The following is a 23316-nucleotide window of genomic DNA, read 5'->3' on the forward strand; positions in this document are numbered from 1 at the left end:
CACGCTTGACTTCATAGGTCACCGTGGGTTGAGGATCACAAGGGAATTGACAACAATAATGACAATAACAAAAACAACAACAGAGAGATGATCTCACAAGGGGCCAGTTTAAGCAGGCTTGGGGAAATATAATCTCCCCCACCATCCTCTTGCAAAAGCCCTGGTGCACGTTCGGGTGGAGGAGTGGGGAGTGTTGTGGACTCTAGACGTCCCCTGGGAGAGGGGAGCAGGTGTGGTGAGGGGTTGCAAGCGTCGAGGCATCCCCCCACTCGGCGGCCATCTTGCTACAGACTCGGTATACAGGAAGGGGGCAGAATATATGTCGAGACTACTGCCATATTGGCGTATTGGCAAACAAACCCCATGCATTTCCGTGTCTCATTAGAATGAGTCTTTGCCCTCACCTCCGCCTCGCAGGTGAACTGGCTGCCGTCCAGCATGGTGACCTGACACAGGACCATCTTGATCTTCTTGGTGAGTCGCAGTGGGGACAGGATACTAGTGTCGGCCTTGTCCGTGGCCTCGTCGTCCTTCTTGGCCTCCTCGCTGGCCTCCTCCTCTACTCCGTTCTCAGCCTTCGTCTCCTCAGCGTCCTTCTCCTGGGAGTCCTCACCTTTCTCCTCCTTGGCGGGCTGGAAGGGGGTGGGTGGGGAGGGGGGCAAGACAAACATGAGCATCTGATTCTGAAAAACGCACGCACACATCTGATTCTAGTATTGTATGCAAACGCACAAGTATGCACACACACGTTTCTATTATTGTACACATACACACACATGCGCACACGCACACATCTGATTCGATCATTGTACCCAAAAAAACAAGTATGCACGCACGTGCACACACACACACACACACACACACACACACGAAACCAAATCCAGATTTCATGAGTGTAACTCACATATCCGGCCCTATTACCATACACACACCATCAAACACATGAATGCAAAGAATGCTTGAGGTTTGAGGCCTTCTATGTGTCATTTGTGAAATGCTCTGGTCACCACCTGTCCTGGTTTATCTGATTTTTTTTTCCTGGTCAGCTGACTCAAATCAGACCCATACCATTTCCCTCCGTGATTTTGGGGGCTGAGAGGGGCGAAGAACGAAAAGAGAAAGGGAGTCACGGCTCTGGACGGTGACGGCCGTTTTTCCGCTGGGCTGCTGGCTAGAGATGATGAGGTCATTGGGTGGAACGGGATGGAAACATGGAAAAAAAGGAGGCGATCTGGCCTGGAATATTGATGAGAACAATGAAGGAGGACTTCGTTCTGTTGCACGCCTTTTCACAACGCCGCCCTTCTCCAATGATATAGATTTATCGCTAGGCCTGATCCAACTCAAAAAGAATGTGGATTTTTTTTTTTTTTTTTTTTTGGAGTGACTCAAACACAGCTGAGAATCACACATGCACGCACACAAACACACACACACACAGAATGCTTTTTGAGGGTGCATAGCTGTCACAGTAACTAATTGACCTTCGCAGCAAAGACGGAGACTACAGCACGGAAGATCAGCTGCCCCCATTTCCATCTCTCCGCCTGAAGGTGCCCTGCGGCATCTTGGGAAAAGTTGGCACATATATATATAGATAGTGCCTAGTGGAGTGAATCAAATGACACCAATTCCTCAGGGTTTTCACTGCAGCTGAACCAGGCCAGGACATAGGGAGACCAGAGAGTGTGAGTGTGAGTGAGAGACAGTTCTCAAACCCTTCAAGACCAGCGCTTGAGGAAGCACAAAAAGTATCACCAAAAGTGCACATCAAATGACCCTTGCTTCCCCTGGACTACCTGTGTGTCGGCGCTGCCTATAGAGTGCTTCTCCTCCTCCTTGTCGTCTGCTTTGGGCTCCTGAGCGGACGGCACCTCCCTGCGGTTGCCTCCTTCTGCTCCTGGGACTGATCCGCTGTTGCGGCCTGAGCCTGTTGCTCCCCGTCGACCTTGTCTTCCTCTGCTGCCTTGCCCTCCTCCTCCTCCTCCTTCTTCTCCTCCTCCTCTTTCACAGCCTCCACGCTCCCCTCCTTGGGCGCGCTCTCTTTGGGTCCCACCTGGCTTTGGGACTTGGACCTCTTAAGCCATGGAGGGAGGAACCGGGAGATGCCCTTGCCCTCCTTGCCCTCCTTCTCCTTCTTGTCCTTCTTGTCCTCCGCCTTGGGCTCCTCAGCCTTGGCCTGCTCGCTCTCGGAGGTCTGCTGCTGCTCCTTGGCGGCTGGGGTGTCGGAGGCTGTTGCCTCTGCGGTGGCGGCGGCTACTGGTTCTGCTGCTGCTGTGGGGGGTTCGGAGGCGGCTGGTTCAGCCTCGGGCTTGGCCTCGTTGGCGGGTTCTTCCTTCGACGCGGTTGCCGCTGGCTGTTCCTGCTGCGATTCCGCCTTTTCCGGCTCCTTCTTCACCTCCGTCTCAGATCCCACCTCTGTCGTCATGGTACCCGTGTGCGCTGTACAGAGAAGGAGAGAAAGAACCGGAAAGATGAGTCATGAAAATTGTGGCCAGGAGGAATATTAACTAGGGTAAACATTGACAAGGTAGAGTGTGAGCAGACTAGGTTTTGTTGCATTGTATAACACTGAGTCGATGTATTTGATAAAGGAACACCTTTCTGCATCGTGAAATGTGGAAGCGACCCTGTTTCAAGCCTTAATTCATTCGGACTGGCTATGAGGCATGATGATGGTTTTTAGCATCCTTAATTCAAATTCGTAATTTATTTCCCCTAAATGTCAGTGTGGGTAGCAATACAGAGGGTCTCTCCACATGATGTAGAGTAGACACATAAGTAAAGCTTTGCCTAGGGCCCAAATATCACTGACAAGACACGCACGCAAGACCTATTAATTTCTAATGACAAGGCTCTCCAGTGGCCGTGGGCATTTTAGAATGAGGACAGAAATGAGCCGTCACAGGAGGTATACAGATAGCACTGCTAATTTAGTGATGCAGGGATCTGGACCAACAGCAGTGTACTACCCAAACCAATAGCAGAGAAACAAGCCACCTCTGAAAGGAGACCAACTTGCGGGTTTGGGCCTAAATAACATTCTAGGGAGCGGTCTGTCTGATACTAGCCTGGCTAGCGCCACCACTTCTCAATGAGACGTGGTCTGGGAACCAAACGTTCATTTTCTCGTATTTGAAAAAAATGCCCAGATCTGTTTATTGGGTGCCACGGATGTCTATGAAATGCGTCTGTGCATAGCTCATCATCGTCTTGCTTTCCCCCCCTGTTCCTCCATGGTCTCCAGGCTGCCTTAGCAGCGTGAATCAAATTGCGCGCAAGGCAGCATGGGAACACGCAGGCTAGTCTGATACCTTCACTAATGCTTGAATCGGTAATGAATCTTGAAAAGCACCATTTCTGAGTATTGTGTGTTTTCAGGAAATTATGTAGGGGCTAATCATCGTATAGCTAAGAGGTAAATCTAGATTATGTTATTATGTGTCCACACATTTGATGGGGTGAGGGTGGGGCGTCTTTGTTAAACAAACAGGAAGTCTTGTCTGCTCTGCAGCATTCAAAGCTGAATTAATCCGGAATCTTCTGTTATCCACCATGGGACATTCCTATGTCCACTTCAGTTATCCTGTCACAATTGATGTGTGTGTGTGTGTGTGTGTGTTAGCGCAAAAAGCATTTCATGGTGCGCATATTTTCAGACCCCGCGCGGGGGGGAATTTATAAATAGCAAACAGCAGCACATGCTTGAATGAGCGGGGAGTTATGAGCAAAAGGAGCCATTTTATGTGCTTAATTTGGGGGCAGCGGGGGCTGCTCGCATGTAAGCTGATCACGTGACTAGGTTGACACAGGAGAGTTAAACCACTTGGAGAGGGGCCGAGAGTCTGACTGTGCACAGTGCTGCTGAAACCCCTCTCTCACGCAAGGTGAGCGAGGACAGCAATTAGGAACGAAGGAGGAAAAAAGTTATCAGAGAAATATTTATGCCCCCCAGTTAAAAAATGTGTTTTTCGGGCTTAGCTTGTTATGATTGATGGTGAAGGCTGCCTCCGTTCCGCTAATGAAGAGGGTTGTTACTCACAATCGATGTCAGGCAAAACCAAAGGGAGAACAAATCATGACTAGAAGCTAGACAGTGAAAGAGAGACATGGTAATATGGAGGGAAGGAGAGAGAGAGAGAGAGAGAGAGAGAGAGGAAGACCGAATAGACGAAAGGGAGATGAGAGAGACAGGGAGAAAGTGCACCTTTCCAACAAGTACAGGTACACAGAGGAAATTCTGTAAACTGTGTCCCTGATAACCACTGACAGCAGAGATGTTTCAGGGACTCTTAACCAAGACCAGCTGGCCCTCTGGTAGCCCTTATTGGATTACAAATGATTAATTAATTTAGCCGTAAAAATGAATTTACAATCCACCGTCTACTTCCTGGCATATGTGAATCCAATATTGAGGTCATGTGCAAAACACACCACTGATCAAGTTAAACTTTGAAATATAAAACCACTAGACTTTGTACAAAGAAACTAAGAACAAAAGGAAAGGCATCAGTTTCAACGGTTTTAATGGCCACGCATTAGCATGAAGTTATGGGCCTAATTAGCAAAAAAAGCCTAAAATAACCATTTCTTTACTTCTTCTAACATTGAATCCATTTAGCACCACCATGCTCCAAGTAAGATCTTCCATCATCATCAATTCCACAGGTTCTGTGCAGTGGTATACACAGCAATGCTCTCAAAGTGAGAACAAGGGGCACGGTCACTGTAGGATTTTCAAACACATTTCAAAACAACCTCTGTGACCAGTTCTGACTAGACGGATGGCGAAACGATGCGCCGGACCGTTGGGTCTGCAAAGACAGTCAGCGCATCGGTGTCAGGGCCCTGCCACCCCTGTGGGCCAGCGCCCAAATCCCCAAACTGCAAGGCTTGCAGATGAGAGTGGTTGAAACAACACAACCTGTCAAAACCAATCACGTCTCGGCGGGCGGGCTCCTACAAAATGGCCTCTCGATCCTGGCCGGTTGGTTGGTTGGTGTGCTCTCATGCTTTCAGATCCTCTTTGCTTTAAGAGGCTAATATTACCACGCTGCTAATCCACCGTGGAACAGACACAACAGACCTGGAGTCATGGACCGCCAGAACACTGTGTGTGTGTGTGTGTGCGCGCGCCTTTGTGTGCATACTTATTTAGCACCACCATATGTTTCACGATCGAGTAGTGTGAGTTTTACATGGTGGGGCCTGTAATTTGACAGAAAGCTCTGTCTGTGTGTGTGTGTATATAGAATTGCCACTCTGAGTGCTCAGTGTCCATTCACAGATTAGTGCTGTGTGAAGGTGTGGAGCAGTTGGGGTTTTGGCCTCACCTCTGTCAAAGCACGGGCCCCACCACATCTTCAACAGGGCAATGGGGCGATTCATAACTCAGCCCTATGACCGTGTCAGTGAGAGAATGCTCCAATGGAGGAACTCTCAAAAATTGCTTCGTTAACAGAGCTGTGCGATGGCCTGGTCAGTCTGAAAGTGGCTTTGTTAAGTAATAAAAAAAGAAGAAAAAAAAAATCTAAATCATGTGTCAACTTCTCAACAAGTCAAATTCCACTGAGTGATGTACAGCTTTTAATTTAGTAGAAGTAGTTGGACCCCAGATGTTTTGCCTTTTACATTTCAACTATGGATCAATTTCCCCAAGAATGCTTCCAGGAATGACCACTAATGTGTCCAGGTGCACAACTGCTTCAGAAGCCAAGTCATGGAATACAAAGTTTTTTCCAGTTGGATTCAAAACTTCATTCAGTACATACACACAATCTTACAAATGCACAGTAAAAGACAAAATAGCAGCTAGCCAGAAGACATGCATGTTTGTACAAAGCTAGTTCCTTATCTGTCAGACATGAATGCAAGTTTACAACATAAGACCCATTAAAGAAGACTTAGCCATCTTTGACTGGGGCATGGGTGTGGGCTAAAACAATGCCCAAGACCCCAACAGGGATGATATGTTATCAATGCTATTAATTAGGCCCAAGGTTTTGTGAACTGGATGTCCGATGATGGCCCTGCATTTGTCTCGCAGAAGGAAGCCAGGCTGTGTATATCTGTGGGATTACCTAACTCAACCTCATGGGAGAAACACAGCCTCTAGAGATCTTCTGCAAAAAGTATGAATGAGCCCTAAAGACCTACAATTCTTGAGAAAACTACATGAGTCCGAGAAAGATGTTGAATTCCACTCAAACTGCAACCTATGGCCCTTTTCCACGATGGCGTAAAACCCCGGTGTCTGGGGTGAAGCCTCAGACTTTTTTGTAAGTGTTTAAGACTGGGGAAAAGACTGGGGAAAAGCCTTGGGCCAGCCCCGGTCCTTAATGGAAAAGGGCCACTACTGTCTATTAACCTCAAGATGAGCTTGTTGACTCTTACAAACTTGGGGAAAGAAGAGAGAATAGGGAGTGGGTGAGGAAGAGGGCCAGGCCTGTGTGACATGGACTTGACCAATGTAAATTTGATTTAATTTTCACTGAAAACAGCTGTTGCCATGTCAGCTTATCCTGTGTTACAACAGCGTTGCGAGGCAGACAGTGAGAATGGAGCGACCATGACTAACATGACTGGCTTATTCCCTTCGCCACGGCAACTCCTCATGAATGAGTCCACTGCCAGATTCATAATATTTTTCTCTATCTCTGACACACCCACACATACAGACTAGTACAACTCGAATGGGCAAGATGTACAAATGGGCAACACTACTAACTGTAGGCTACTATCCTAAAGGAGTACGGTCACACCAGTGTGACGGGAATGTTGGGAAATTAACGTTCTAAAGAATATCTGGGTTCATTGAATTCAACATAGAATTTTAGAACCTTCAATTGTTGCGGAACTTAGAATGTTCAAAAACTTACACCTTAACTTTGAATAAAGGGACAGAGGAATAAAGGTATGAAATAATATCAGAAGCGCTTTAGAATTATTTCACAATTTCAGCAGCAATTTTTTCAGTTTTTTTTTTTTACTTCTGTCTCTTTCTCCCTCCACTCCAACTCCCATTTGACATGTTTCTCCAGGCATAAAATGGACCGTTTATTACACCCATTACATAACCCCTATGCTCCTGCCATCTGTTGACCATCCCAAACATGCTTACTCAAAATCCCTAAATCTGTACAAAAACAACAAATCTGCTGCAACACAATAAAAAGAATCCCTAAGCTTTTTTTTTTTTTAGCTTTGTGTTGTCTGCCGATTTTCATATCGTCTAATTTTAGAGTTTTGAGACGTGGAGAGAGAGCACTGAGAGGAGTGAGAGGGAGAGGATCCTGTTGATGTGACTCGGCAGATCAAAAAAACAACGAGCGAATGGATAACCCGCCCCCCCAAGCCCAGGGAGTGCATGGAGCTGAAGCGATTGTTTGGCTTGGTGTCTGCACCCTACGGAGGCGGACAGTACCAGGAATGCGCTTCAAAAGGGATCAGCGACATACCTGCTTTCATTTCCCTGACATCCAGTGCCCTGCGCTGTCCACTAACACCCACCCCACCACCACCACCAACCCCGCCCACCCCCATCACCTACGACCCTCCACCAAAACAACAAAAAACATAACTAACGTCTGAGAGGGAAAATGAAAGCGTTCCTGCAGTCCAGGCCGGTAGCATTCCTGCTTTAGGCTACATTTGAAATCTAGCCCAGCACACATGTGAACATGCTAACTCACAAATTGCATGTGCGCGCACACACCATGTGCACATGCACAAGGTCATGGATGCAGAGCCCATGACACGAGCCCACAACATATTACATGGACACGAGCATGACAAATCAAACACAGCAGCAGATGCTGGTCAGAACAAGTCACAACCCTTAGCCACTTCAACTCACTGCCATAGCACATTAGCGCTATGCAGCACGCAGTTGCAGACCTGATCTTATGTGAACGAGGCACCATAATTGTGCTATAAAAAGTTTTGTTTTTTTAAAAAAGGGGGTCATCTTGTGACCTTAACAAAGCCCTGGTGTGCAACTCGGCTCTCAACAACCTCATTGTGTCCTCAAATTCAAAATCACCTGACCCCACCTCCTGTCCCAAACTAACGACCGATCCCCCATCAGCCTCCATGTTGGCTCAAGCACCCGCTTTGCTACATCTTACAAGCTCCCGAGCAGGGAGGTGAGGACACCGCAGACGCAGCCATGCCAAGGAGGGATGGGGGGGAATAGGGTGAGGCAAGAACATCTTACCGTGCACTGGTCCTTTCTTTCTCTCCTTTTCGCACTACCTTTTCGTGTCCTTCCTCCTGCACCCTTCCCTCTCTCTCACTCTCTTTTTTACAGCTGATCAGACTCCTACTGCACGGAACGTTGTCATTACTGAGCCGGGCTGCCAACTCGGGGAGTGGATCACACGAGAAAGGGAAAGAAAAAAAGAGGGAGAGAGAGCGAGCACTAACGACAGTGAGAGAGGGAGGGTGACTATGACAGTGGCAGAGGGAGGGAGAGAGAGCGAGCACTAATGAGAGTGAGAGAGGGAGGGTGACTATGACAGTGGCAGAGGGAGGGAGAATGCAAGAGGAAGAAGGGAGGCTACATACGTACCCACAGAAGACCAGGGAAGCAAATATTGAGCGAGCGAGCGAGAGAGAGCGAGAGAGAGAGAGAGAGCGCGAGAGAGAGAGAGAGAGAGAGAGAGAGAGAGAGAAAAAAGAGATCGTAGTCGGAATGAGGAAGACGGGTAAAAAATCTCTACAGACCGTGAAAAGACAGGAGGGATCTGAGGAGATAAATGGGGACACAAGAACGTAAAAGACAAATGGAGCCAGTGAAAGGCAGAAGAATAAAGGTGTTAAAGAAGGTCAAGAGTGTGTGTGAGCGAGTGTGTGTGAGCGAGAGAGTGTGAGCGATTGTGCAGGACCAAAACCGAGAGAGCGCGTGAGATCAAGAATGAGAGAGATATGAGAGAGACATGAGCCTGATGAAGCAACTGGCGAAACGCGTTGCTCAATAAAAATCACTAAAGAAATATAACAGTGCGCGGTGGCCACCTCTTTTTATATATGAGAGAGACATGTTCAAAGGGGGAGTGCCAGACATGCCATTTTTGCAAAACACACCATCCTTGCCCAAGCATTTCCCCTCGGGGGCACACGTCATGCCACGCCACCTCCTCTGGTGCACCACTGACCCCAGAAAGCCTGTCTGTTTGGGTGTAGCTTTAGTGTCGGAGCATGCACTACTTCTACACTCCGTCTGTGTGCACGTTCAGCTCTTGGCAATTGCAAATCAGATACAAACACTTGCATGCAGACCGAGTTTGGCTTGGCTATGAAAAAGGCTGGCCTTTGACGTCGTTCATCCCTTAGCGAATGACCCTGTAAAGAGCGCTCCAAAGCTCCATTTCTCTCCCTTTTGCGCCTCCACACAAACAAACTCAAAGTACACTGCACACCACTGCTCCATCCAAATGGTCGCTAAATCAAGTTATTCTAATGGTTTGAGTGCTGCTAGCAAATTGCATTTTGAGCAAATCTGATCCCTGGTGATGACTCGGTGTCCACCATCACACACAGGGCCTACTGAGACAGATGGCGCAGGTCAAAGAAGTCACACGAAAGGCAAATGGAGAAACACCAGATGCCACATCAGATGTCAGAACGCGTGGACGAAACGAAACAGGCGACCAAGGCATGGAGGAAGTTCCAAGATGTCTCCGTCTGGCGGTCAGTGGCTCTGCCATCGACCTTGACAAAGCTGTCTCCCCCCCATGAGTTCAGAGGTCATCAGTCAAACACCCCGGGTCAAGGAAGCTGGACAACAGGGTTAGGCCCTATAAAATACCTTTTGATAGACAACAAGTGAAGGGGTGGGAGAGGAAACTAGGGAGGGGTTAGAAAGGGCAGGGGGGGGGGGTTGTCCCCCCAAAAGGCCTTCATCAAAAGGGCTTTTCTCCTTGCTTTAAAGATGAAAAGAAAGATGTCAAAGGTTTTACTCCCCGAGTATCTTAGCGACAAAAAAAGGCCATTACACTAAAGAAAGCCTTTCCACTGCCACGCAAAACAAAACCTCACTCTCCTCATTCTGATGAATACCGTGAGCCAAATATGGATTCTTTTATTGAGGCCGGGAGCGTAGAGTCCTGACCGACGTGATGGATATGAGAACGGCAGAAGCCACAAATGTTCTCTGCATTTTTCTATCCACCACGGAGTGCTGCCGAGCGGGTACAGTGGGATATTTCCATCTGGGCTCTGCCAGGGATAACATGGCTAAATTTGAGAGAAGGCAGCTTGAGCCAAGACATTTTTTATACAGAGATAAGAAAAGAGACACCCTAAACACACACATAGCCTAGACATAAAACACTGAGGACTGACATGGACAAACACTGTTTTGGCGGAGAGGAAATGCTGGCCTCTTCCTGCTCTTTTACCTGGGAAATAAAGTAGGTTAAATGGACCCTGAAGAGGGCATAAAATACACTTGAACTTGAATGAACCGCACCTGCCGCACAAGGACAAGCATGTGTATCTATGCGTGTGTGTGTGTGTGTGTGTGTGTCTATGCGCATGCGTGCATGCAGGTGTGTGTGTGTGCGTGCGTATATTTTTGTGTGTGCGTGTTTGTGTGTGTGCGCGTGACTGTGGGTGTGCCTGCACTGTATGTGTTCCATTGGGAGCACCTGTGCCTGGGGAGATAACTGATCACAAAACAGGAAGCAGACCTTTCAGCTCGGGGTGCTTCTTTTGCTGGGTAAACAGCGTAATGAACAAGAGTGAAGTATGAATGATGCGTTCACAGAGCGAGCACACACACACACACACACACAATCTTTTTGCTTTCCTTTCTCCTATTCAGTGGTAAGGTTACATAGCTCTTTTGCCAGCAAATTGAACCAGATTTCCCTTTCAAAGTGTTGCTGCTATAGCAACGAAGGAGTTCCTGGTTACACATGCAGCCTGTGCCATGTCAAAATCAGTGAGAGATAGAGAGTGAGAGAGAAATATGAAAGAAGGACGAAAATAGAGGAGGGAGCAGCACAAAAACAGTTTGAACCGGAGATCCCCTCTGGATTGTAAACAATACAGAGGCCAAGAATCAGTGTACAGAAACCATAACAGATTGGACAGAAACAAATGAACCTCATTAGTTGTTTCAAAATAAATTAAAATACACAGAAGAAAGCTAATTGAACTACAGGCTTTTTGCACCACAGCATGATTCAAGCTGATATTTTAATTACGGGTCATTTGAGACCCGAAGCCGCAAAAGTTCCAGAAGCCTTGTTAACCCTGACAGACGAATTTAACGTCAAGGCAAAAACCTAATAAAACAAAAGCCACAGAGTCAGAGTCACACTTATGGGCTTTCCACGGTCACGCCTTCCCTTGCAGTGGACGAGATTGGGAGGCAGCAGACACCATGTTTGCACTGAGAGCACCCCTGAATTCCACCCATAGTCAACCTCAGTGCTGCGGCAGCAAAGACCGTCTCTGTTTCCCTGACAATGACCCCGGCTGTCTGCGGACACAAAGCACGGATCAATCACTGTCAACCCGCGGCTACTGTGTGCTATAGCTAGGACAACACAGCACTCTTCATTCGATGGGCCTCTCTTACTTGCTTTACACACAAACACACACATGTGCACACTCATCCCCTTCAACACAGGCACACACACAGATAACACACCCCCCTACTAACTTCCGAGAGGCGTTCTAGGAAAATAAAGCTTGTGCTGACACCTCAGGAGATGGTATAGAAAGATAGCCTTAACTGGTACAAAGAACTTGGCCAGCTCATGAGAGGAAAGGTCAGGTAAAGGTCACTACATGGCCACGCATGCAGTCCATGCCATGAAGCAGAGGCAAAGATGAAGGACTCCACTCGAGCTTGAGGACTGGCAAGGCGATGACCTTTACCGATATTCCCCCAGGGTATTATAACTAGGAAGGAGAAGAGAAAACGAGACTCCGGGGTAATAAAAGGCTTAGAGACTGGGTGTCTCAACACATTCTGTCACTTTGCTTCCTGCAATGCTTAAAGAGGAACTATGCAACATTTTCAACTTAATAACAGTTTAGAAATTATTGTGATGGTAAAATGACCTGTTGTGGCGAGAATGGCGGCCTTCCCTGCTCCCTCTACCATCTCCTAGCGGAAAACCAGTCAAGCAAGATCTGCACTAGCGTCCCGTTGTACCAGAGGTCGTAATTCATCCGCCGCTCACGGCCCTCGAACAAGCCACCTCGACACACACCGGCATGGGAGTCGAGCGCTCTGACCACTGAGCTAATAGCCCAGGCTTCCAACTCAGCGGTTAGAGGCTCTTAAGGTAAGGGGTGTGAGGATTTACACGGGCAACTAGCATGCTAGCTCAGTTCGCCTCCGTTACACCGGCAGTGTCTGAATCCCGTGAGAAGCGAGAAAGAGCGACAAACACAAAATGCTTAAAATTCTCTGGACATTTACACATTCTTCAAGCACCAGTTAGCCACGCCGGTTAGCTATAAGATGGCTTAATTTTTTACATGTTCATCATGGCAGAGCCAGCGAAAATACCAAAGAGACGGTTGTGAAACATGCACCCCAAAGCTGTAAGGGGAGCTTCGTAGAGAAAAATGTGAGAAAAAAAGTGAGAAATCGGCAAAGAAATGACTGGAGTTACAGAATGGTGCTTTAAGGGTCCTCTTAGTATAGCATCTGCTCGCGGGGTAAATAGGTGGTTCAGTAATGTAACTTCACTAACCATAATGATTTACTGTGCAGGTTTATCACTACCTCTTCTCCCTGAAATCTGGATATGTCCCAACTTGATTGAGATCCAGAAACACATGCTTCCCACAAGGTGACGAGCTAGTTTCTCGTGATCTTTTACTTTGGTATGTGTCTCTGCTGGAGGGGCGTCTAATCGAGCGTTGCTCCCCGTCTCAGAGAGGAAAATCTGGGAGACCAATGTCTTTCACAGCTGCACTGGAGACGCGCACATGAGAAAAACGGGATGAGCGATCCAGCCGACTGGCGAGCAAGCAAATCACTTGACCTCGGAGTCGAGAACACATAAATCTTGCTTAACAGTGGCTGAGATTTGGTGTTTGCATACTTCTTCTGACTTTCTCTCACTCACTGAAGTAAACACAAGACCATCAAAGAGTACAAGAGCTGTGATAACACCCACACACCCTGCAGGGCTGGTATTTTTTTGCAGGCTTTGCTTCACCACAGAATTCATCAGGTCTAATATGACTGAATGGAGGTTACTGAAACGTGAACACATCTATATCCACAGGCCTCAAACTTGCATGCCACCCCTACTGAGTGTAACCACAGCTAGAACGATGATGGTGAAGGAGTCCACACACCAGCAACCAGACAAAGCTCCAGTTGCAAAAATCCAGTTATCAGTGGGAGAGGGGAGGCTGACCCCTTCACTTCCTGTCCTCCTCTCTGCTGTCGTCCCTACAGAGCATCTGGTCCTGGTTGCTTCCTGTGTCTGTGCAGGCAGTGACAGAGAGGACAAAGTCTAAACACGTCCAGAAACCTTCCATCGTGAACCACATTAAATCTGTACCACTGAGCTCACAGTTCCTGGGGTTGCTTGATAAAACACTAATGAACTCTCGAGTAGCACATTAGTTTGCATGCAGATCTAGCATATTTTTTCCCCCCAATCAGGGAGACCTGGGCTGGGAGGCTCAAGTTCACTCACTTCTCAATAGGAGTTCCACGCCCTGCAGTTGCACAGAGCAGCAGACGCTGGGCAGGCAGAGAAGAGCAAGGCATGCTCAGTTGGGAAAAGAAGAAGCTGGGCTTTCAGGATTTATTTTTCTGTCATTATGGTGGGATTTAGCCACAACAACAAAAAAGATAAACAGACTCCCCTTCCTCAAATCCTTTTGATTGTGGCCATCCCCGAGTGGTCGTTTTCCTCTATTGTCATACAACATCCTGAACATTTATACGCCTGGCTCCTTTCTGCAACGTTCCATTTCCTTTAACACGCTTCATTAATATAAAAAGCTATTCATAATAGGGAACTAAATATGGCTTCCATCGTTCCACAGACGCAGCCAGTCTGCTGTCCAGACAGCTGTTGACTCTGGTCAGTGTGTGGGCGTGAGGGTTGGGATGTGGGTGGGGGGGACTGGGAGATGTTATTGTGGATTAGTTGGAGACTCCAGAGGCTTAGTTGTCAAGATGCTGTTATACATGACATCATGTTGTTCCGTAAAACAGACACATACTGACACAAGAAAGAGAAACCAAACCCTCAAATTTGCACCACCAACGCCCACAAGCCCCTCTTGAGGGAGCACATCTGGGGTTGACCCCACCCCTTATGACTACTCGACAATCTGGAGCCCGGGAGGAGTTCTCTGAAGGACCAAAGGTCTGATCCCACACTGGGCTGTGCCCCAAATCAGAGGGGCCCCAAATCTCCCCCTTCACTAGTACACTCTCTACTGTCAAGCGCAACAGAAAAGCTTTGCAAGCGGCAATCCCTGTGGCTTTCATGCAGCTCATATGTGACTAGCAGCATGCCTTGAAGAGGAAGGGTCATCCATCACTTGTGTCACATCCACCTAGCCAAACATAATACAATCTTCTCAGGAGGGAGGCTGGGCTGAGACGTAAATAAGTAGCCTTGCTCTAGTATGCGCAATCGAGAGACTAGAGTCTGTAATAGTTTAAAGGACATTTTAGCACAGCTTCACAAATTGCTACTGGAATTCTTAAAGGCAAATCGACACAGGAATTTTTGAATGTTCATGAGCCCCAAAGTTCATGCCCCCAAAGTGTAGCACTGCCTAGCAGCTCTAGCTGTTGGCTGCAGTAACCCAACCCAGGCAAAACTGATTATTTCTGGGGGGTTCTGTACCTCGAGAAACAGATCTATGTGAAAAATCGCCGGAATTCTCCTTTAAATTGCTGCATGCATGCAGACCCCTATTTTTACACAGGACAGTGGACATTACAGACCCTCTTTGGTAGACCGGCTTAGACTGGGAGATCTGATTAAAGGGCAGGCGCTGATATCCTTCATGCGCTCAAAGCTGCCTCAGTCAATGTGAATATTCCAAGGCATTGGAGAGAAGCTGCAGCTGGTTAAGTTTGACCTATGAATATATAGCAATACCATAACAGGCGAAAGACAATATACCAACAGGTAGCCTTACTGCACTCAAGTTTCTACACCATCTACCATCTTTATTGGGGTAATAAAAAAGTAAGTGCATGCAATCTTCTTCATGCAATTTTCCTCAATCCTCATGACCACAAGATACTCATGGAATACCTCAGAGTCACAGTTATGGATTTCTAAGGAAAAATAATTACCGAATTCCAGGGAATAATAATTCAAAATCAACTCACCATTTTCTCATAGGCATAGCGTTGTGTGCAGTTCACTGATGTTTCTGCCTGAGAAAAAAACCTTGGCCTAATTCACATTTTAAAAGCACCATCTGGTATAATCAGCAGCAGATTTGGCATTTGGTGTCAAAATGCTGAATGTTCAAATGCTGATAACTCATGCGTCCACTTTAAAACATGGATTACAGGATTATGATCCAAAACACACACAAACACACACACTGTGTGATATTGGGTCAATTCATGACAAAAACCAAACATATGACAAAGTGAAATCAATTTATTCAACCAACGACACTTTCAACAGAATCATATTTGTTATCTCAAATAAGAGCTACATTTGTTTAGGGTCTAGCCATTGCAAAACACATGATGGTTTCATTTTCAGTGATAAACCAACTGCAGCACCGCAGTGCCCTAAATCTATCAATTATCCATCTCAGTGGTACTGAATCAGGGATTAAGGTTGGTGGCCATACAATCTACATGTCCCACCACAAAACAAAATGGTGACTGACAACTGAGAGCACTTATGCTCTCATGCACAATAAAAAAAGAGAGAGAGCGAGAAAGAAAGAGAGGGAGGGACAGAGCTGGACATTGTCGACGAGAGACTGACAAATAGTGAGTTTCGAGAGATAGAGAAGCAGTTTCAACTGAAGCAGTCTAGTCCGCGGCCTCCCCTCTGAAAGGCCAGTTCGCTTCCCCCTTTATTCAGCTCTGAATGGCTGAGTGTTGAGCATCTGAATAATACAATCTCTCATAACTGCCCATTGTCCCTCCTAAACTCTCGTATTCTCTGCCCGTTAGTGCGGCGAGGCGTGCACCGGCGGAGCCCAGCCCCCAAACCCCAGCGCCCTCTTGCATTCTCTTCCGAGAGCGACCCTCTGGGAGACTGGCTCATCAACACAGGTGCATTGAGCATGATTCCCATGGAAACGCACCGCAAAGGTATATTATACAAGGCCCACCAGAGAGACTGTGGTTCTGGAGACTGGCAGGAAAAGGTCTCTGTTGTCTTCTTTCATTAAATGCCAGAACAACAGCTTTGATAACAAAAACAGGAGACCAAGGCTGACAAAGAGTGAAAACTAAGATATTTTCTCCTTTGTAAGAGTTTATGAAACATTCATGGCCGTCTGTGTACAAACAAGGATGTAATGCATTTTGCAGGGAGACAACAGTGTAATATTACATTTAACTCTTAAAGGTGTAGGTTTTTGAACATTCTAAGTTCCGCAACAATTGAAGGTTCTAAAATTCTATGTTGAATTCAATGAACCCAGATATTCTTTAGAATGTTCATTTCTCAACATTCCCGTCACACCGGTGTGACGGTACTCCTTTAAGGGTTAATTTGTTTTCAGTGCAAATCCACTATAGAGGAAAGTTCTTGGGGAAACCATGCCTTTCAGAGCGGAAAGATGAAATGAGCCACCACTCTGTAACTAAACAGCAGGTCTGTGTTTGCATAGACCTACATTGCTTGCAAAACTATTCTATGTACCCTTAGCCATCTTAGGTCGTTGGGGTCACAGGGACAGGGACTGATATTTATTTTCCCATGCAGCGGCCCGTTAGTGCCACAGCACCGCCCCAAATCTGTTGAAAACAACACATGAACTTTGCCCTTGTAAAGGGGGGAAAGGGGCCGGGGGGTGGGGTGGGGGTCTGTCAAGTGGGGTGTTGGAGGTGGGGGGCAGGAAGTCGGACACACTGACACTCCATCCTTCCCATCCAGACCGCATGGTTTCCTCCCCGTCTGCTTTTCTTATCTTCATTCACTTCCTTTTATATCTATATCTCACTTGCACTCTAGAATCTCACTCTTACATTCTAGAATCATTCTCCCCCTCACATTTAGAGAGGGAGTCATGGCTCTCTTTTGTCAGCAAAAGCAATGGTCCACGTCACTGACGACAGGGAAAAACAGCCGTGACCTACGATATTTGAGCATGAGCTGCATTTCTGATGTTATCTCGACTATGATGAATGCATGTAACTCAATGGGACCAACACAAGCCCCTGATGCGACTGCATGACGTCACCTCAACCCCTCGACCAAAAACCTGTTTACCTTTTCAACGACAAAAACACAGAGAGCCATTGTCTTTTCACACGCAAAGCTCAGCTTTCCACAGCAGCACTACTTCAGGGAAGCTTTAATCAAAGCTCCTTAGATGCAACTGAGCCAAGCTGTGAGAAGGTAATGCAAGCCGTCAAGTGCTTGCTTCCTCCTCCCTCACCACGGGTTAATTCAGGCATAGTCAATGAGGACTTTTCCCAAAAGGCATGGTTAAGGGTATGGCCTCTTCCTAAAGAAAATCAGCTAATAGAAGATTACATTCAAAGGGGAAAAGAAGTGGAGAGGTAAATTGGATGGGGGTGCTTGTCTTGAGTATCATTTGAATGGCAAAGACAACCACTAATGGAACAATGTTGTGAGAACCCCTCTAGCAATTAGTACCTCGACCCCAATGAAATAAGGAGAGAAGTCTCTTAACTACGTCCACCAGAAATGCCTCAGCACTGACACTGCCCGATAATACTGTGAGAGGCTAAAGTTCCAGAAAATATGCATTTTGTTTTTGCTGACTTTTATCATGCGTCTTCATCCTGTATAATTCCCTCTGCTAAATATGATGAGGCAGCAAAGAACAGAAGGGTTACTCAACTGCAAAGACAACATGAAAAAAGGCCTTTAAGACGAGCAAATGAGTTACAAATGAGAACCGTGTTAAGGAGGCAACACAACGCAAGCTGTGTGGTCATGGTCAGCTCAATAACTTCAGACACAGCTACTGGTGCAACAGCAGAGAGAGCTTCGGATAGAGACTGGTAATGAGAAAACAAAGGCAACGCAAAGAGTTGGTGGAGAGACCCCTATAAGGCCATGCCCAATCAACTGACAGGGTCATCCTGTAGAACAAATAACCTATGCAACAGAGGAACACATAGCTCTAATGAGCACTAACCCAGCCTCTCTAAGCTGCATGGGTCACCAACCACTGCTGACAGTGCCAACAAATTTGCCTTGATACAACTCAAGTATTTGAGGCAAATTACTCCTTTTCTTTCTGACAGGGAGAGCTCTGGCTGATAAATTGGACTCCTGCAGATAATCTCTTTTTAACTATATTTGGGAAGAAGCCAAATCACTGGCATTTTTGTTAGGATAGAAAAATATAGCCTATCTGTTTTAGACCTAGATGCATGCTGTGCCGTCCTTTCATAGTCTCGCACTGCCATAACAGGCCTGCTGTGGTGAAACTACAACACAACAAATGTAGTGTTTGTACCAGGCTGCAGACCATGGTTGACACTTTCTCTTTTGAGACCGATCCTTTAGGTTAATTTTCACCAGGCAAGGTCAAATCACAAAGAAACCAAATTCTATTCTATTTGTGTTGTGCTTTTTGTTCAATTCATTCATCGATCCAATTAACCGTGCTGCTATAAAAGACTAAAATAATAGGCCTAGCTTAGCATACAACACAGCTAACGCATTTTTTATCTAGACTATGTCATCCTGGCACCTTGGTCCTTCTATAGCTCTCTGAGGCAAGGATTGCATGGGGGCTAGATAGAACCATGGGGACAATCTCTGTGGCCAAGACAGGATGTAGGGAATGTAGGCCTCCAAAAAAAAAGGGGGTTGTTGGATGTTCCCACAACCCTTCCGAATGGTTAAGCAATCTCTCTTGCGGCGAGCTCCAGAATTAGATGGGCGAGTCGTGTCAAGAGCGCCCAGTTCCAGCAGGAAACTTAGCATCAGATCAAAATGTGAGACAGTTTTGTTCCAAACTGATCTTAATCCCCTGCCTCGCTGTGAGAGAAGACGATTGGTGTCCTAAAGCCCCTTGCCGTTTTCCCCTCTTTAGCAACAATTTACAATTGGCATATCAGGGCCATTATGACATACATCTGCAACCCTCAGTCATATGACCACTTTACTTCAGAAACGTATTAAACTTCTGTGCGCAAATTCTGATCAGGTTAAAGGTTCAGACCATTTCACTAAATACAACAGTACAACTTTAAACATCATAATATACCATCACCAACAAAAGTAACTTGTATGCAATATCTTTTGTCCAATAGCCATTATGTTCATAACTGGTGTTGCTTGTGAGTGAGCCGCAAGGGTAAAGGTCCTGCAGAGGTAAGGTATGAGGTCATACACACACTGGGCTGGCTATAAAACTGAACTTCTGATAAAGAGGCAGTCACATCTTGAATTTCCCCTTGAGGATCAATAAAGTATCTATCTATCTATCTATCTATCTATCTATCTATCTATCTATCTATTTCTTGAAATTCTAAGGCAAAACCAAACCACAGCCTATACATGTGATCTGCGTTGAGATTATTATCAGACACAGGGATCAAAAGTTACAGCCTGCTACCAGATATGTCCTGTCTGACTACAGGGTTTACTGACATACTGGAGACTACTGCAAATCACAAGAATCTCAAAACAATACAGGAGGGGGGCTTGGGAAGTCTGCTAACAGATATCTTGTTAAAGAAACTAGCTGATTTAGTATCAGAACCACATTGGCACCAATGGCTATAATTATGTAAAAAAAAAAGTTGTTAGACACAAATTAGAACTTTGTCAGTTTTAAGATTAATTGGAAATTTGACCTCTATATTTTCAGTTATACGTGTTTTCAGCGCAAACTCCTCTCTCTGTACTTTTGGTCGCATATACGCTTGGGTTGAGGCACAAAATCTCACAGCAAGAGCGCGGCCACTCTGAGATAACAGAACAGCCGCGCGGGAAGGTATTCCCACAGCTGATAAGACAAAGCAAAAACCCCTGACTGGCAAACAGCTCCAATACCCCTCATGTCACAGGGCCCCAGTTTTAACACACAGGCTGCTCACAGCACGACAGTGCCACAGAACATGCCAAAGAATTTGCGCACAGACTCTCCTAAGCTTATCCAAGGTATGAAAATGATAGGCTAACCAGCCTGTGTTGGGACTTTTTTTTATTCTACATGCAATATTCTGGAGGAGAGGTGTGCAATACAGGAGTTCAGGACTCTGCCATAAACCCATTTTAGACCTACACACTGGAACCCCAAGGACCTCGGAGATAAAGCCCCCACAATTAGGCTAGGCATGAGGGGTACTGTATTAAAGATGCAGTCCGTCATTTGGTTTCGCGCAAGATTGTTGTCAGTTGAGCTCAATAGCCAATAAAATCATACCCCTTCCCTTCAGTGCTGCTGGAGCACTATGTTGATTGGCTGGGATTGTTAACGGCTCAGTCCAAGCAACTTCTTTCCCCTTCATAGGGGCAGGACTGTATGAGCACCTGAGGCTTTTTTTTGTTTGTGAACAATAAACAACAGCTGCAGGACTGAGAGAAGCATGTCAATGAAGCTGACAATAAATGACAACATGTCCATGGGAATGAGACCAAGGAGAACTTTTGACATGAGATCAGCCCTTACTTTTCCTTTTGGTGTTACTGCAAAACGTTTGTAAACAGAGTTAACCTTCTCCATCAATCCTTATTCAGACCACTTCTTTCAACCACTGAAGTTATCTCCAACAGCCTAACAAAGTAAAACTCTGGGATTACAGTTTAGAGAGAGTATTGAGGGCATGTGATGCCTTAAATGTCTGTCTGTCAGTGTGTGTGTGTGTGTTTTGGTGGAGAGGTAGCTGGAACTATAGTTATGCCTTGACTGAGGTTTAGCGGTTTTAATTACAGTTGGATTGCCTCCAACATGGCTGTATATCCATTAAGGGTGTCTGCAAATGTGTTGGGGTTGCAGCCATCTGTCCAGGTTCCACAGAACACAGTATGGACTGGTCTAGGGCACCGTCAGACAAAGCAGCCTATTGGCTTCAAGTTGGAATCATGTAATTCTTATGAAATTATTGACTATAACGTAAACAAACTTGGCTGCAAATTATATAAAAGCAGATGTCTGATCTACACGAAGAAATTCTAGATCTACATGCGGTGTAGGCCTACTGGATTTTGTCTAACGGCATGGAGTTGTTGATGGCGGGAAGTACACAGGCGCTCTTGTGTGGAAGACTTATTTTGAACATAATTTCCTTTACAAAGTTCGCAGAACGATTACTGTTACACTGACAACGCCCCAATCATATGATTTATACAATTCAGGTTCAACGTTGGCTAGCAAACTAAAGGTAGCCTAAATATAATTAACGCACGTTTAATGAGATTCTACAAGTCGGTAAACGTAATAAGAATCAAAAGACGACATTGAAGTTTGTTCAGATAATTAGTTATTAAGCTACATTTCTTAAAAAGCCATTTAATGCCACCTACATGACATCGGCAGAAGACATCTGCTATCCATGGTCTAACTATCACCTCCTACCTGGCAACCTAGCGGGATAAAATGGCGTCGTCAGCCTCAATCTAACGTTGAGTCAAAAGACTCGCAACCGACACCCTTTTATGCAACAGCCTAATGCAATATAATCTATTGATAACAAGTAGAGATCTTTAATATCTCTCTGCCAAATAACGGCACACCATTGCCAATGCTCTCTTGCCTGATTGTCCGACTATGAGCAGACTGCCGAGTGACTCAATCAGCAGCCTTGGACCACACCATCAGCTGCAGTCTGCTGCTCTGTTTTGGGCACGTGTAGGCACCCGCTCGGAATCCTGAAGTCAAAACTTGTAGCAACTTTCTTGGCGCAAGAACATGGTAGCACAGAAGAAGGCTAACGTTAGGCTACTTAATTTCAGACATTTGGGTAACATTTCACATGATGCAGGTAACTTCAATTAGTTGATAGTGGACTATTTTAACAGAGTTCAAAAGATAACCAAAAGCCAGCAATCCGTACATCAATTTAACAATCCTCAAACCAGTACTACATTCATCGTTTTTTTTTTCAGCATCGAACGAAGCAAAACAAAAAAGAAACGGGGCAGCATGAGCTACAGAAAGAGGATTATGGCTGTCAACAACGTTAGCATGACATACTACAAATCGGGGCAAATTGAGTGTCTCGGCATTAGCAATGATGCAGGAGATTACTATGTTACATAAAATATGTAAATTCAAGATATGGAATGGCCCTGGTTAAAACACCATCCACTGGTTTTGTTTACAGCCTCAAACGTTGGCTAAGTTAGTTGGTTAGCCTACGGTTGTAATGTTCTCAAATCTGATGGAGTGAAAACATTCTGCATTGTTGTAACGTTAAGCCTTTTGATTATTGCAAGCAATCCAAGATAAAATTGTACCTTAAATGGATTAGTCACATTTAACAGGCGCTACACACTGGCATTATGTCTTTATGCAAATACCCACATGGATGCGTAGAAGCAACATCTCAATGATTGAGACAACGTAGCTTCTCAACAAACATTAGTTCAGCTGCATAGACATGCTAGCACGCCATGAAGCCAACTTCAATGATATAGCATCAGCTTTAGCACATCACAAAATAAATCTGCCCACTCACACACACCTTTTTCTGATACTGTTCGGTTTCTTTCTGATAAACATGCCCGGAGGACCCAGATTGATTGAAAGCAACGAAACGCGCACAAATGAGTTTACTTACTGTACCTGCTGTTGTTAAAGAAGTTGATAAGCTAACACTTTACAGGCTGTTTTCTTGAAGTGAGCTCCAAACTACCCCTCAGATTTAAAATTGAAATTCCCAGACCAAATTCTATCTGGGAGAAAAGCCAACGTAAGTTACTTGAATATTACACACCCTCCCCCTCACTAAAAACAGTGGCATACACTCTTTCGATTTGATTGGTCCGAGTGTATCATTGAGCTGAAAGCTGACAATGGTACTGGTTCGGTTTTATGCCTGTAAAAACCCGCCTGTTTCATTGGTTCCCTCTAGAATGCAAGTTGAAGACCGTTCACAAAGCATTTTCGATTTGCGGTGAAATGTCGCCCACTATTGGAATCCTTTTGAAATGCAGCATTCTTTCGAATAGGGTGGAGATC

General features: G+C 45.8%; 2 protein-coding genes across 25 annotated transcripts in view; both read right to left on the bottom strand.

The window, feature by feature from the left end:
* The window catches only part of epb41l2 (erythrocyte membrane protein band 4.1 like 2), a 52550-nt gene extending 51962 nt beyond the window's left edge, over positions 1-588 (bottom strand). For all 20 annotated transcript variants that reach the window (XR_007194268.1, XM_048249581.1, XM_048249571.1 and 17 more), the window contains exon 1: positions 405-588. Coding sequence is in view for 19 of the 20 variants with exons in the window: in XM_048249581.1 (XP_048105538.1) it covers positions 405-461 (57 nt within the window). In the remaining variant the exon portion in view is untranslated. The remainder of the gene's footprint in view (positions 1-404) is intronic.
* LOC125298756 (band 4.1-like protein 2) lies at positions 501-23092 on the bottom strand. 5 transcript variants are annotated; one of them, XM_048249599.1, is made up of 3 exons: positions 22916-23092; positions 1800-2442; positions 501-632 (listed from the first exon to the last, which is right to left on the bottom strand). In XM_048249599.1, exon 2 carries the CDS (start codon positions 2426-2428, stop codon positions 1817-1819), a length of 612 nt encoding a protein of 203 aa, XP_048105556.1. In that variant the 5' UTR covers positions 2429-2442; positions 22916-23092; the 3' UTR covers positions 501-632; positions 1800-1816. The 5 variants fall into 5 exon arrangements, with proteins under 5 accessions (XP_048105556.1, XP_048105557.1, XP_048105554.1 ...); XM_048249600.1 differs by having other exon boundaries at positions 22820-23092; XM_048249597.1 differs by having other exon boundaries at positions 22921-23091.
* Between the last annotated feature and the right edge of the window lie 224 nt (positions 23093-23316).

The sequence above is a fragment of the Alosa alosa genome, chromosome 8 (genome assembly GCF_017589495.1).
Source record: "Alosa alosa isolate M-15738 ecotype Scorff River chromosome 8, AALO_Geno_1.1, whole genome shotgun sequence".
In the NCBI taxonomy this organism is placed as follows: domain Eukaryota; kingdom Metazoa; phylum Chordata; class Actinopteri; order Clupeiformes; family Clupeidae; genus Alosa; species Alosa alosa.